Source organism: Polyodon spathula, chromosome 8, assembly GCF_017654505.1.
Source record: "Polyodon spathula isolate WHYD16114869_AA chromosome 8, ASM1765450v1, whole genome shotgun sequence".
NCBI lineage: Eukaryota > Metazoa > Chordata > Actinopteri > Acipenseriformes > Polyodontidae > Polyodon > Polyodon spathula.
This window is the reverse complement of record NC_054541.1, coordinates 38142578-38157031: the sequence shown is the minus strand read 5'-3', so window position 1 is coordinate 38157031 and position 14454 is coordinate 38142578. Positions and strand designations below refer to the sequence as shown.

Sequence of the window (14454 nt, the reverse complement as noted above, 5' to 3'; positions counted from 1 at the left end):
GTAATTGACTGTAATATATATAGCTTTATGTAGATATTTTACAACTTGATTTGAGAAGAGCTCAACTCATTACAATTCTAAAAGAGTCAATTAACTTTACAGCATTATAGATTGATATGAATATTTACCAAACCAAACCTGTAGTTTGATTAATGTTGCTGTTTCCTTGAATTGATCTTGCAAATAAATTGCACTCTACGCAAGACTTTTCCTATGCAAGACGTTCTTATTGAAAGTTGTTCTTGTCTTTATATTTTAGGAAATGGTTTAGGTATTAGGGTTGTGGGTGGGAAGGAGATTCCTGGGAACAATGGAGAAACTGGAGCCTATATTGCCAAAATCCTACCTGGAGGGACTGCTGAGCAAACAGGAAAGGTTGTTGAAGGTAAGATTATAAAGATTTTTAATCATCATCAATTTGAAGGCCAATTGTTACTTCTCATTGTGCAGTTCAACTTTAAGAAGTTTTGGAGGGTAGAACACTAAAGAGAAGAATTATTCACTTTCTTGGTCTGCACCTGTTCACCCCCCTCTTTAATCAAAGAGTCCCTTTCCAATTTAAAACAAACTGTGCCATCCTGCAGCTGAATGACACAGTTTAATATCTTCTCTGAAGTAGTACACATGGTAGATACAGCATTTGGGGGACTCTAATGAGAGTAGTGAAAATGTTACTAAAGCTACGTAAGGGTAAGGAAATGGACCTTAGAACTATACTTTATACTTAGCTGGGTTTTAAATAAATAAATAAATAAATAGAAATACTGTACAGATTGTTTACACTTATGTCTCTGATAAACCATAAATCAGTGTGATAAAGTTTAAAAGTTAACGTGGGTTATTAAATATACTGTTTAAATGAAGAGCCAAATGCATTGCATGTGAGAGATATTCTCCAGCCATATTGTAAGTATGTCTCATCCTGTCTCGGTGATTAAATCTTTCTTGCTGTAATCCCTGGGCAGCCTTATTTGTCATTTTCTGTGGACAACTATACAGAAAAAGAAGGTTCTCTTTAGCAGGCTGGTTTTGTATTTCTTGTCAGTACTTTAATAAAAGGGTTTTATGGGTTGTGTCAAAATGTTAATCAGGTTAATACATCTTTCTATGTTTCTTATATTTAGAGTAGCAAAGGTCATATGTGGCTAAAACCAGTCACATTGTCATTCAACACTGTACTTCTGAATTGGCACCTTTCAAATGGAGGTGCCAACGCAAAATGTAATCGCTGAAGGATATTGGATTAACTCGAGTGCAATAAACCATGCCACAAAATGTAATACTAATGCAAAATGTTATAAGTCTTGATGGAAAATGTAACATTGTACTTAGCTAGCACATTGAGTAGGCTTGTACTGTTGGTTTGTTGGTTGATTTATATATTTTGCGAGCTCCTGAGTGGCGCATCCAGTAAAGGCGCTCCACGTCGAGTGCAGGATGACCCTATAGCCTGGAGATTGCAGGTTCAAATCCAGGCTATGTCATTGCTGACTGTGACCAGGAGTTCCCAGGGATTGGCCACAATTGGCCTATCACCACCCGGGTAGAGAAATCCATGGTTCACTGCACACCAGCGACTCCTGTGGCTGATAGGGTGCCTGCAGGTCTGCTGTGGAGCCATTCAGATCTGTGTTGTCCTCTGGCACCATAGGTCTGATGGCTTCACTGTAGATCTGCAGTGTGAAAAAAGACGGCTAAGCAGGAACACGTTTCATGTGTCAGCTGCCATTCCCCTTGTTATCAGGGGGTTCTAGCAGTGAACTGGGATTAATAAAATACAATTGGAGAGAAAATGGGGTAAAATCCCAACAAAATTAACATATATATGTGCCTTGCAAAAGTATTCAGTATCAAAAGTATTCCTGACCAATTCTCTCATATTACCGAAATATTACATTGAAATTTCGTTCTGTTTGATATTTTATTTTTAAACACTGAAACTCAGAATCAATTATTGTAAGGTCACATTGGTTTTATGTTGGGAAATATTTTTAAGAAAAATAAAAAACTGAAATATCTTGCGTGCATAAGTATTCAACCCCTGTGCTGTGGAAGCTCCCAGTTTGCACTGATGAAAGAAATTGCCCTAACGAGGACACAATCACCTTACCAGTGGCCTCCACCTGTGAACCATTAAAGTTGCTGTCACATTTTCTGCATAAAAACCCCACTGTTGAAGGATCATTGGTAAGGCTGTGAATCTGAAGAAAAATTAAGACCAAAGAGCATTCTACAGAAGTTATACATAAAGTAATACAAATGCATAGATTAGGGTGTACAAGTTTCATAATAATTAGTAATAAATAATATCAAAGTGTTTGGATATCCCAGTGAGCACAGTTGGATCAATAATCAGGAAGTGGAATCTGCATCACACCACACAGGCACTGCCAAGAAAAGGACGTCCCTCAAAACTCAGCGCTCAAACAAGAAGGAGACTTGTGAGACAAGCCACAGAGAGGCCAACAATCACTTTGAAGGAGCTACAGAGTTCAATGGCTGGGAGTGCACCAGTCAACCATATCAAGAGCTCTGCATAACATTGGCCTGTATGGGAGGGTGGCAAGAAAGAAGCCGTTACTCAAAAAGTACCATCTGAAAGCACGTCTGGAGTTTGCCAGAAAGCATGAGAGTGACCCAGCTGCTATGTGGGAAAAGGTTTTGTGGTCAGATGAGACCAAGATAGAGCTTTCTGGCCAAAAATCAAAGCAATATGTGTGGCACAAACCTAACACTGCCCATGCCTCAAGACACACCATCCCTATAGTGAAGTATGGTGGTGGCAGCATCATGCTGTGGGGATGCGTCTCATCAGCAGGGACTGGGCATCTTGTTACAATTGAAGGAAGAATGGATGGAGCAAAATACAGGAAAATACTGCAAGAGAATCTGCTTCAGTCCGCTAAAAAACTGAAGCTTGGGAGGAAATTCACCTTTCAGCAGGACAATGATCCCAAGCACAAGGCCAAAGCAACATTGGAGTGGCTCAAGAACAAAAAGGTGAATGTCCTACAGTGGCCCAGTCAAAGTCCTGATCTCAATCCCATTGAGAATCTGTGGCACTATTTGAAAATTGCGGTCCACAAGCATTGTCCAACCAACTTGAGCAACCTGGAGCAAATCTGCCAAGAAGAATGGGCCAAAATCACTCTGACACTGTGTGCAAAGCTGGTACATACTTACCCCAAAAGACTTAAAGCTGTTATTGCAGTGAAAGGTGGCTCTACCAAATATTAATGTGTGGGGGTTGAATACTTATGCAAGCAAGATATTTCAGTTTTTTATTTTTCTTAAAAATATTTCCCAACTTAAAACCAATGTCACCTTACAAAAATTGATTTTGAGTTTAAGTGTTTTTAAAAAAAATATCGAACAGAATGAAATTTCAATGTACCATTTGTAATTCAGTAAAATGAGAGAATTGGTCAGGGGTCTGAATACTTTTGCAAGGGACTATATATATATATATATATATATATATATATATATATATATATATATATATATATATATATATATATATATATAGTGCTGTACATTACCAACAAAAGCATGATTCAGTAAAAGCTTGCTGAAGAAAATACAGTAGATGCTGCCAGTGGTATTAATGACTAATGCCTTGTGACACCAAGTGAATGGAAACAGACAAAGCCCTGAATATTGTAAGCGCTATAAAACTTCATATGGCTTAGCATTTATAAAATAATAATTCTGGGATATTGAAGATATGTATATAATAGGGTGGTAAAGTTGTGAAACTCTGCATTACTTAATGTTTGATGATAATTAACATTCTGCAAATCAGCATGAAGCAGCTTGAGGGCACTGAAATGATAAGGACAGATTTGAAAATGCAGGAGAAAATCAGCAATGGATTGACAGGGAGGCAAATGTAAAAATATACTTTCAGCAAAAACAAAAAAAATTGCATAAATGGGGGAGGTAATTCATCTAGAATATACATTTATATAAATGGTGATTACATAAAAACACATTGAATAATAAACGACATCCACAATGGCACTAATGAAAATAATACATAGCCTGGAGGAGAAATGTGTGCATACTAGAAACAGCTGAAGAAAGACAGTTTAAAGATGATGAATGTTTTCATCGCTCAGTTCATTTTTTTACTGTATAACATATTTTCTATTTTTATTTTTATTTTCAATCATTTGTGATATGTCAATGTATTAGTTATCTAAATGCAAGTAACACTGGCCATGTTTGCATTAATGTTTGGCAATGTTAATATATACTTTATATCCCTGGAGCAGCTATTTAAAGAATACTGAACTCATCGTTTTTTTAATTATTTGCTAATAACAGAAGCAGTTTAGCTCTGTAAATCTACTGTGATTATTACTGGCAACATCATTACTCTGTGCCATTGTTTTTCAATACAGGCCAACAAAAGTAATTGATTTAATATAAAGCATTTCAGAGAGACTTTATATCATACATAAAAGACTACACTTGTTTTCTTAATTGTTTTGGAAGACAAAAAGAAAAGTAAATAGGGTGTTTATCTATTTTAGTTCCACCAACGCCTACTTCAGCAGTGCTTACATATATGATGTATAAAACCATTCTTAAATAGTACATGAATATAGGCAAGGTTTGAAAAACTATCATGACTGTATACTATACAGTATGCACGGACACATTTTAAAGGTATTGTTTTAATTCAAAATATGTTTAAGAATATAGCTTTCTCCTCCAATTGTGTTGACCTTCTGCCTTTTAAAAGCTACTGAATAAGTATTACAGCACATAGCTGCCTTCTGGGGAGAGAAAAATGAAAAAAACTTTACAGATTTTTGTTGTTTACTCCAAACTCTGAAGAGATTACTGACAGGCAATCTTGTGTTGTTTCCATACAATGTTCCTTCATAGAGTTCAGTGAAACCACTATACAGGAGATTCAAATGTCCTTAAAGAGTACATCAGCACTGCATGAAAGACAAAACATAAACTATCCCACCTTGCTCTTCCAAATGTATTTGGTCATTGTATAGTAATCCCTATGCGCCCCAAAATCTGCACAATGCCACACTGCTATGTCCTAAATTACTGTTCTCAAGCATCTCTTCTGAACCACAAAACATGACTTCTGCATGTACCCTCCCATGTACTTTGAACCTAGTGTAACTGTACACAGGGAAAGTCTGAAATAATGCCGACAATATTTCATCAGATTGTTCAGAAACTGATAGGGAGATGGAATTTGTGGCCAAATTCGACTTTCCCATTGTGCATGTGTAGTGTCAGGTAATGCAAATGAAAACCAAATACTAAGGATGAAAAAATGCAATATATATTTTTAAGTCAGATCATCCTCAAAGACCTAATTCCTAAAGGAAATACATTGTTTCCGAATCTCATTTGCTAGTTTATTTGATACGTGTCCATTCTGCAAACATTCAGAATCAGCTGGAGCGATATCTAAGAGTTTGGGGAAATATATTTAAATAACACAGTGCTGCTATAATTGTGGGTAGGTCCCTTTGTTAGTGAGAACAACTCTGTCTTGGTTTTCTTTTCCCCCACTTACACAACACAGATGTTTTGTTTTTTGTTTTGTTTTGTTTTTTGTTTTGTTTTGTTTTTTTTGTTTTTTTACTGAATGAAACATTAATCATAATAATACATCAAAATACAACATGTCTAAAATAAAAGCAGGTACAAGTTCCTTCCTTATGGAAAATTAAATGGGCCATGTTTCTCACACAGACTAGTGTGTTTCCACAGTGAGGTACTGTAGCTAATACAACATTTCACTGGGCTTGTTGCGGTACATTCACAGTACATATGAGGGTACATGTGGAAGGCATATTTTTTGGCTCAGAAGAGATGCTTGAGAACAGTAATTTTGGACATGGCAGTGTGGCATTATGCAGATGTTTTGGTGCATAGTGATTATTATACAATCACCAAATACATTCGGAACAGCATGGTGGGATAGTTTATGTTTTATCATGTAGTGCTGGTACCCTTTAAAGTTTAGCAACACACATACTGTAGTACAAAAATCTATATCTGATTATGAGCAGATGTAGCTGAAAAGCACACTTTTCTAAAACTAAATATCACCATAATGTAGCAGCAATGCTGATGTTGTAGGTTATGTTTGGATAACCCTAGTGGAAAAGGTTAAGCAAGGGTGGGTACACCCATCATAAGGGGGGAGGATTATTTTAGGCATGTATTAGTGGTATTAAGGGTTAGTCAGGGCTGTTGTTGTAAACAGCTCTAGAGGTGGCAGACAGTATTGTGAATAGGGCTTTAATAAATAACGTTAAAAGTGTTCTTACCTCAAATTCGTGGTTTTGGGATGCTTCAATGTTTTATCATTTTGGTTCAGCTGTTCTTTCTGACAGTACTTTCTAGCAGATTGTACAAATATAAACACAGTGTGAAGCACTAGTAGCCTGTCCTCAGAGTTATTTAATAGCAACCTGTGAACATAGTGTGAGGCAGGAATTAATTGGAAACGTGTTGTCTTTCTGAAAAGGAGAATCCACACTTTAATCAATAACATAATCATCAGCCCTATAAGCCTCATTTGTCTACACCCTCTTGTCGTTTTTTTATTGTTTGGCCCCCTCCTCCACTGCCTCCACCTCGCAGCAGCCTTATTTAGGGGGAAGGTGGCCCGAGGCCACTTGTCCTGCCCGCTGGCATTCGTTAGTTAGTTAGTTTAAATCTTTTTTTTTTAGGTTTCACATATTCATCCAGCATAGGGGCAGCTAACGAGCTCCTATGGACAAGGCCATGGCCAAAAGTTTTCATATTGTCAATAAATGATCATTCTACATCTCATTCTCATTTCTAAAATGCTGAATTCTGTAACTAAAGAAAGAATACGCTTCATAAGAATATAACCCTTTAGATCTCTTGTAGATTCAGAAAACACTTACCGCCACTCATATACACTTGTGTTCATTATGACTTAGTGTACCCCATAGTCCACTGAAATGTGTGGGTGTCTCTATATTCTTGCTTGTAATATTTATCCATATAAAGTATGCAATCATCTCACCATACATTATTTAATTGGAAATACAGCTCCATTATACATACATATTGGAGGTCTTTTAATTAGTTTAGGTATTCAGTTAGACCTTTGACACATATTTCTACAGTGGTTGAAGGCAGGGTTCTTTCACCTAAAGAAAATCTCTAGAATCTGTACTTTCTTGTCTCCCAGAGATGTTGAGATCCTTGTTCATGCCTTTGCCACCTCTTGCTTAGATTATTGCAATGCCCTTTTTGCTGGTCTTCCTACTTGCTCTATTAATAGTTTACAGTTGGTATAAAATGTAGCAGCTAGAATATTGACCGGCACTAGACGGACTGAACACATTGCTCCTATTCTTGCGTGTTTGCTACCTGCCTGTTTCTGTGTCACTTTCAAGATTCTGCTGCTGACATACAAGGCCCTGCATGGTCAGGGTCCTTCTTACATCAAGGACCTTCTTAGCCCATACATCCATGGAAGACAGCTTAGGTCTTCCAATTCAGGACTTCTTAAATGCATTTCACCCAAGCGTATTCCTCTTGGTGGGAACAGCTTTAGTTGCATTGCTTCAAGACACATTTGATAAATACATTGGCATTTAAATATAGCACTCTCCAGTTTTCATATTCCTGCCATCACTCTGCCTTCTTGTTTTGTATAAAATCTGATGAATTTCGAGTGTAATAACGGTAAGAAAAAAAATGAAGAAAAAATAAAAACAAACCCACTATTTAAAACAACAACAACAAAAAAAAACCACTACATTAACACTATGGCCTATCACATGGAAATAATTCTCTTTTTTTTCTTTTTTTTTTTTAATTTGCTGTTGAGGTTATAATTTATTAATTACGGAGCCCTTCTGATGAAACTTCTGGTGAAAGCAGCAGTCCCTGGCCAGTATGCCACAGCTGCAGAGATGCATCTCACTTTTTGCTGTCATATTTAATCAAAACTTTACATGACTTTGCATAGCCACTTAAGTTTGCATTATATTCAGTGAAAACAACTATAGCATAATTTTTCCAAACAGTACTAGAGGTAGCCTACCCTTTCCTGCAACGGAACTTTCCACAGCAACACATTTGTCGTATTTCCGTGATAGGTAGTTTCTCATTTGCATATTGCACACACTGCCTTGTCCTTGCTTATAAAAAGTACACCGTCTTGTCCTTTAGTTTTACAGAACCGAAAATGCTCCCAAACATTCATTTTGGTTGCTTGTGGATTTCTCAGCAGCTCTTGTTCAGACACCATGGTATAGATAGCCACGTGCCTGACAAGCAGGTTGCGTTCTGGTATTTAACCAAAAACTAAAAAAATAATAATAATTCGAAATAGTGGCAAGTGACAACGTAGTAATGTTAAATAGTATTTATACAATTAACTTTATACAGAAAAGTGGATATGCTATATTTCTTATACAAGTAAGCTGTCTCTCACAACCAGGAGTTACAGACGTTTTACTCTTTTCTCAGAGCCACTTTTCCCCCATCAAAACTGGCACGATCATTTTTATTTTACCAGACATAAGATTTATACTGTAATCGGGTTCAGTGTAGCTTTTTGAAGAAGGGTCATACTTACTTGCATTGCAGGCTTTATGGATTGCAATACCTTCTTACCAAGAAAGGAAAAGAATGATAAAAAGAGCATGGAATGGTTAATTTCCTAGGCAATGTAACATAAATCTAATTAAAATCTCTGTATTATTAAGTTGCAGTAGAATTAGTTTATGTCCTGCTTTATGACTCAGCCTGCTTTGTGACTCCACTTCAAAAAGGACACAAGAAACATATTAGGTTTCAGTGAAAATAAGCCACTGTAGTTTTATAATGAGAAAAATGATTTCTCATTCACTTGTTTGAAACATCTCATAAAAATGCATTCACATGTGTTATGTAGATCTTGTTATTATTACTTTCTACTATACAATGAGTATGATGTCATTGAAAAGCTCATTGGGCAGTTTAGGAATCGGCTTGTAATATTATATTTGCCAGTTACCCAGATGACGTCAAACCAGAAAATTGACAGACTCTGTACGATGGGGTATGAAGCGCTGTTGTGCGTTTTTATTAAATAATTATGACTGAAGTTTGAACACAAACAAAACAAAACACTGAATACAAAACAAATGGCAAGATGGCCAAAACAAACATACAAAACATTAACAAGACACAACACACAAGTATCATGCTGGTGTAAAACCAGCACTGGTAGCAATTGTAGTTCTTATATAGGTCTTACTTTCACAAGCGTCTCTCGTTCCTCCTCTGAACACTCAACCCCGAGGAGCAGCTTATACATTCTTTTATGCACCTCTGCCTGAGCTTGATTGTTTATTACATCATTGAGTTGGGCTCAGGCACATTACACTCGTTAAATGATTTGGCAGTGATGGCAATCAATCCCTGCCAATCTAAAACAACAGTACGACAATAACATAAAAAAACAACACAAATACAAAACAAACAAAATACGCACAGGGGCGGGGTGTACACCGCCACATTCCTTTGAACTTTTTAAATACCAAAGAAAACAACAGGAGATGTATATTCACAGAGGGTCAGTAACATATGCTTTGGGCTTTAAGAATCTGTTTATTTATATTTTAATTATCTTATGAAATAGGCCTTATATTGGGGCATGTTAATGAATACTACAACAGTAATTTGCACTTGGATGTTTACAACAAAGGCCAAGTAATGGCGCTTTCCTTGGTATGATCTCAGATCGCCGAAATATACAGAGACTCCCAAAAACACATTCACTGTAATATGCTATTTTGCTTAGTTTCGGATTCCAGAGCTCTAATGTTAGTTCCCCCATCAGAGTAAATGTTGAAAAAAATGTACAAGTACCATTTGTTTTAATATTGCTGTTACAAATGGTTTTCAATCTCAGTGGTACTCTCGATGGAGAACAATGATTTGAAAGTTGCTTGTGTGTTTTTTTTTATTTTTTATTTGTTTTATTTTATGTATCAGCTCATGATTACCGTCATAAACAAAAGGCAAATCTGAAGACCCGGTTTCACTAGTGTAAGTTGTTAAACAACGGAGTGCTTTTGTTTGCTGTGAACATGTTGAAAACAATATCTCATATATTGCCTCTTAAAGGGAATCTTTTCTATTTTTCTGGCATGTTTTAAAATAATACCTTTTTTAAAATCACACTTATATATATATATATATATATATATATATATATATATATATATATATATATATATATATATATTATATATTGATATCATATGTACAGGAGTAGTGGATTAATAACATCCTTATCACCTGTTTTATAACTACATATTGTAGGATTAGTGGATGGAATATTGTAAAAACATTATTCAGTTAATGACAGTTTGATAGGACAAGCAAAGGTCTTGTTTTAAATCACGTAGTTTGCTGCAATGTGTGTAATAAACTGAAATGAGCTCTACATGTTATGTTCAATCAAAGAAGCAGCTGACTGGTGAAAAGAGCTTGTAAATTACTATAGAGTTCCTGACATTATTGTAAGTGAATGAATCTTAGCATGTATCTTAGCCTAAGTTTCCAATCTAAATGCCTGATATAAAAACATGTATATTAAGTGAATAAACACATTTTTCAACCCATTGAAGCATTTCAGATTTTGTGGAGTGAAATTAATTCTGATCCCTTTCTTATACAGATACATGATATGAAATTAATTCCTGATATATATATATATATATAATATATATATATATATATATATATATATATATATATATATATATATATATATGCATTGCCTGGTTATTATTCACATATCTTCTTCCAGGAATGCAGGTTTTGGAGTGGAATGGAATCTCTCTGACTGGTAAAACTTATGAGGCAGTCCAAAGTATCGTTGGTCAGCCATGTGGGGAAGCTGAAATATGTGTAAGACTGTGAGTTTTTCCCCATCTTCCTCTTTCCATGTTGGCTTGTCATTGCGTCTTAATTTTATTTCCAGGTATAATGCAATCTATGTGTATGGTTAAATAAAGTTTATTTGTTTCTGAATAATGAACGATTAGATGGTTCTTCAGAATCATCTCCAACCTGTTATTTCATTCACGTATTTAACCAAGACAGGAGTATTGGATTAAGCTAAGCATAAATGTTTTGTTAGTTCAGTGATTTAAGTCTGACTAGTTTGTTTTAGATATTTTAATACACTATTCAGCACTGCAAAGTTACATAAAAGAACAAATTTGCAATGGTATGGTATACTAGAAAGATTTAGGGTTTAGCTATTTTCAAATACTGTACCTCCCAACATTCTGAAAGATGGATGTGGGATAGGAACACGGTGTGCTGGGTGCTACAGTCTCAAGTATATTGGTTTTTAGTGCAGTCTAAGCAGTGTTGGTTGTGAATATTCAACAAAAGGGGACAAGGGGACTATATACTATAGGACAAGGGATAGTGGGAGTTGGCAAGGGAATGGATGGTCCCTCTTAATTTGGAAATGGTTGGGGAGGTGTTTTTTTTTTTTGTCTAGTATGTAAAATTGTTGTATATGTCTTGTATGTATTAACAATGTTCCTGTGTTATCAACAATAATATACTTTCACACAGAATGTTTTTTTTATTGTTTACATGTTATTTCTACTTATAACTTTAAACTGGTTGGTAAAATAGATCTGACGGGTACGTCATGCTTGAAAAGTGCAGGTTTCTCATTGACCCACTTCTCATATTTCCTGGTCATTGACAATCAAAAGCATCTGAGAATAGTTTCTTCTCTTTTCACTTTCTTTTCCTTTAGGGACTTGAACATGTTATCAGATTCCAAAAACCCAGAGCACCTGGAGCTCCACGACCAAACAAAGGCCGGTAGGTGAACGCTGATGACTTCATAATGCCTGACTACATGTTGTCAGTGCATACGTGATGCTAGTGTTTTTAGAGAACTTCTGATAAGATTTCAACTGTATTCGCATTCACTTGATCAGCATTCACTTGATGCTTATCTCACTTCTCAGAATTTCCTGAGTTAAAATAGGTTTAGAGGCAGTGCAGTTCTGTGTAAACTCATTGTAGTCCGTTCTATATAGGGACCTTCTGTTTCCAAGTTAGATGGCTGCAGTGTAATTACATTCAATGGCAAATAAATTATTTATGCTGTTAAAACCACTTTCTTTGTTTCTTTATTTTATGTTTCCATAGCAGAAAGACAAAGGTCTCCAGGAGTCGATCCTAAACAACTAGCGGCAGAACTACAGAAGGTTTCTCAGCAACAGGCACCTTCTTCAGTCACCTCAGCCACGGAGAAAGGCACCCATTTTCACTCAGGCACTCCATCAGCTGCCTCTAGTGCTGTCCCAAGCCCTGGCCAGCCTGGTTCACCATCTGTGAGCAAGAAAAGACACAGTAGCAAGGTGTGAAATATCATTGTTTTTTGTTTTGTTTCATTGTTCAGATATGTCTTATGCACTAGGCTATAAAAGACGAAACCAGAATAGGTCAAATGTGTATGTGTGTGTGTGTGTGTGTGTGTGTGTGTGTGTGTGTGTGTGTATCGTATATTATATATATATATATATATATATATAATATAATATAAGATATATAATATATTATATTAATATATATAATCAGTTACCTGGATTAAGTTAATATAAAGACCTAATTCAAATAACTTATAGCTGGGAAAAGGGGTTTTAGAAAAATATCACACAGAGTGCATGTGAATGAAATAAATTTGCTCTGTTCACTGCCTGATTTTAGTTTTCCCTAAAATGTTTTTGTTTTTTTTCCTAACTAAAAGTTGCTTGAGTGTTTGTATTTTAGAGAATTTGTCCACTGTCTTTCTGTGGTCTAAACAGTAGTTCTTATTTGTCCCTGTTTGTAAATAGTGCTGATAATGTTTACATTTGAAATGGCAGTAAATAAAAAAAAAAATGCAGTAAATACAATTTCTGTAAAATAATAAAACAAAAAGCTCTACTTGCTTAAATGTATAATATAGAGCAGATTTTTTGGAGCTGTAAACATGTCACATTCCAAATAGAAATTGAAAAGTACCCATGCTGAAAATAGTATCCACAAATGGGCTTTCACTTTGTGTGGTGATTACCTCATCATGAGGGAACAGCCTAGTCAGACTGGAAGATAGTACTTCAACAGTTTACTTAATTCTTACACAGCAGGATTTTGAAGTATTGCAATGGAATCGTGTGTATGTTATTGAAATTATATTTAGAGGAAAGCCCATGGTCGTGCTTGTTTTTTAGAGGGTGTTTTTCATCAGCATTACAATAAGAGACAGGGTTACAATATAATAAATGCAATCCCTGCAGTCAAATTGCCATATTTCTATTCATGCAAGACGAAATACAAATATTAATCAGAAGTCAATTATTGCAATCAATTGTGTTGTTGTTTTGAATACATGCACTTAAACACAGTATGTGAATTAAATGCCTCCAAACCCTTGGTTGGTCATGTTCGCGCTGGGACAGTAGTGAGTGTTTCCAATGACAGTCTGCAGTGTGTTGATGAATCTTGATACTGAAGTGATGCTACTGGTTTATTTATATGCCTTGCTTAAAGAATTACGAGAGACTAGTTGATTGCAATATCTTATAATAAAAACGGGATTGCTGAAACAATCTGTGTGTGAAAGAGCAAGCCCTATTGATGATTGAGGTGGTGGACTGATCCTATTATTGGCATTGTGGAGCAAATCCTTCTTTCTTGTTGCATTATTTGGTTCCTTATTTTAGCTGCACCTACTTTATATCAGATCTAGGTTGATACTCTGAGTTCATTTTCTTCCATACATTAATTATAAAATACACAACTGGGTTAGTACCTGCACTCTTGGGAAATATATTCATTATGGATTAAAACATAATTGGTGTTTCCCTGTAATAGCATGTATGCTGACTCGCAGTTATATTCCTCTTGTTCATTGTGTCTCATTTGCTGTGTGTGAGTCATCATCAGGAGCATTGCCTGTCTAAGCAGGGGGTAACTGACAGGCCATTTCAGACAGAGCTATGGGTATCCAATCATGCATTGTAGATTGCAGGTCTTCCAACAAAGATACTCCTGTCAGTCATGATTTTGTTAATGCATTAAAGATGCACTTCAGTGGTCTAGCTGCTGTCAGACTATGTTACGTATAGCACAGATACAAAGATATATCTACAGCGTTGTATTTGAAATGCTTACATAGCCTGAATTAACAGAAAAAAAAAAGATTTTCAGCATTCTAAAAAGAGGGGCAAGTAACTGTGTAATAAAGCTAATCGGTGAGACATTTTAGATCACTGATTAGCCATCTTTTTAAAATGATACACGGTCTGGAACAGTCATTTGTCTTTAATGCTGCAACTGAGATATACTGTACTGTTGAAAACCTTTTTTTTTTTTTTTTTAATATGCATTTAAGCAGTTCTCAGGACACAAACT

The 14454-nt window shown here is 35.7% G+C and overlaps 1 protein-coding gene across 1 annotated transcript in view; it reads left to right on the top strand.

The window, feature by feature from the left end:
* LOC121319910 (protein piccolo-like) overlaps positions 1-14454 on the top strand; it is a 111421-nt gene that overhangs the window by 69556 nt on the left and 27411 nt on the right. The window contains exons 11-14 of the mRNA XM_041257867.1: positions 260-385; positions 10832-10940; positions 11804-11871; positions 12205-12416. Of these exons, the coding sequence (XP_041113801.1) occupies positions 260-385; positions 10832-10940; positions 11804-11871; positions 12205-12416 (515 nt within the window). The remainder of the gene's footprint in view (positions 1-259; positions 386-10831; positions 10941-11803; positions 11872-12204; positions 12417-14454) is intronic.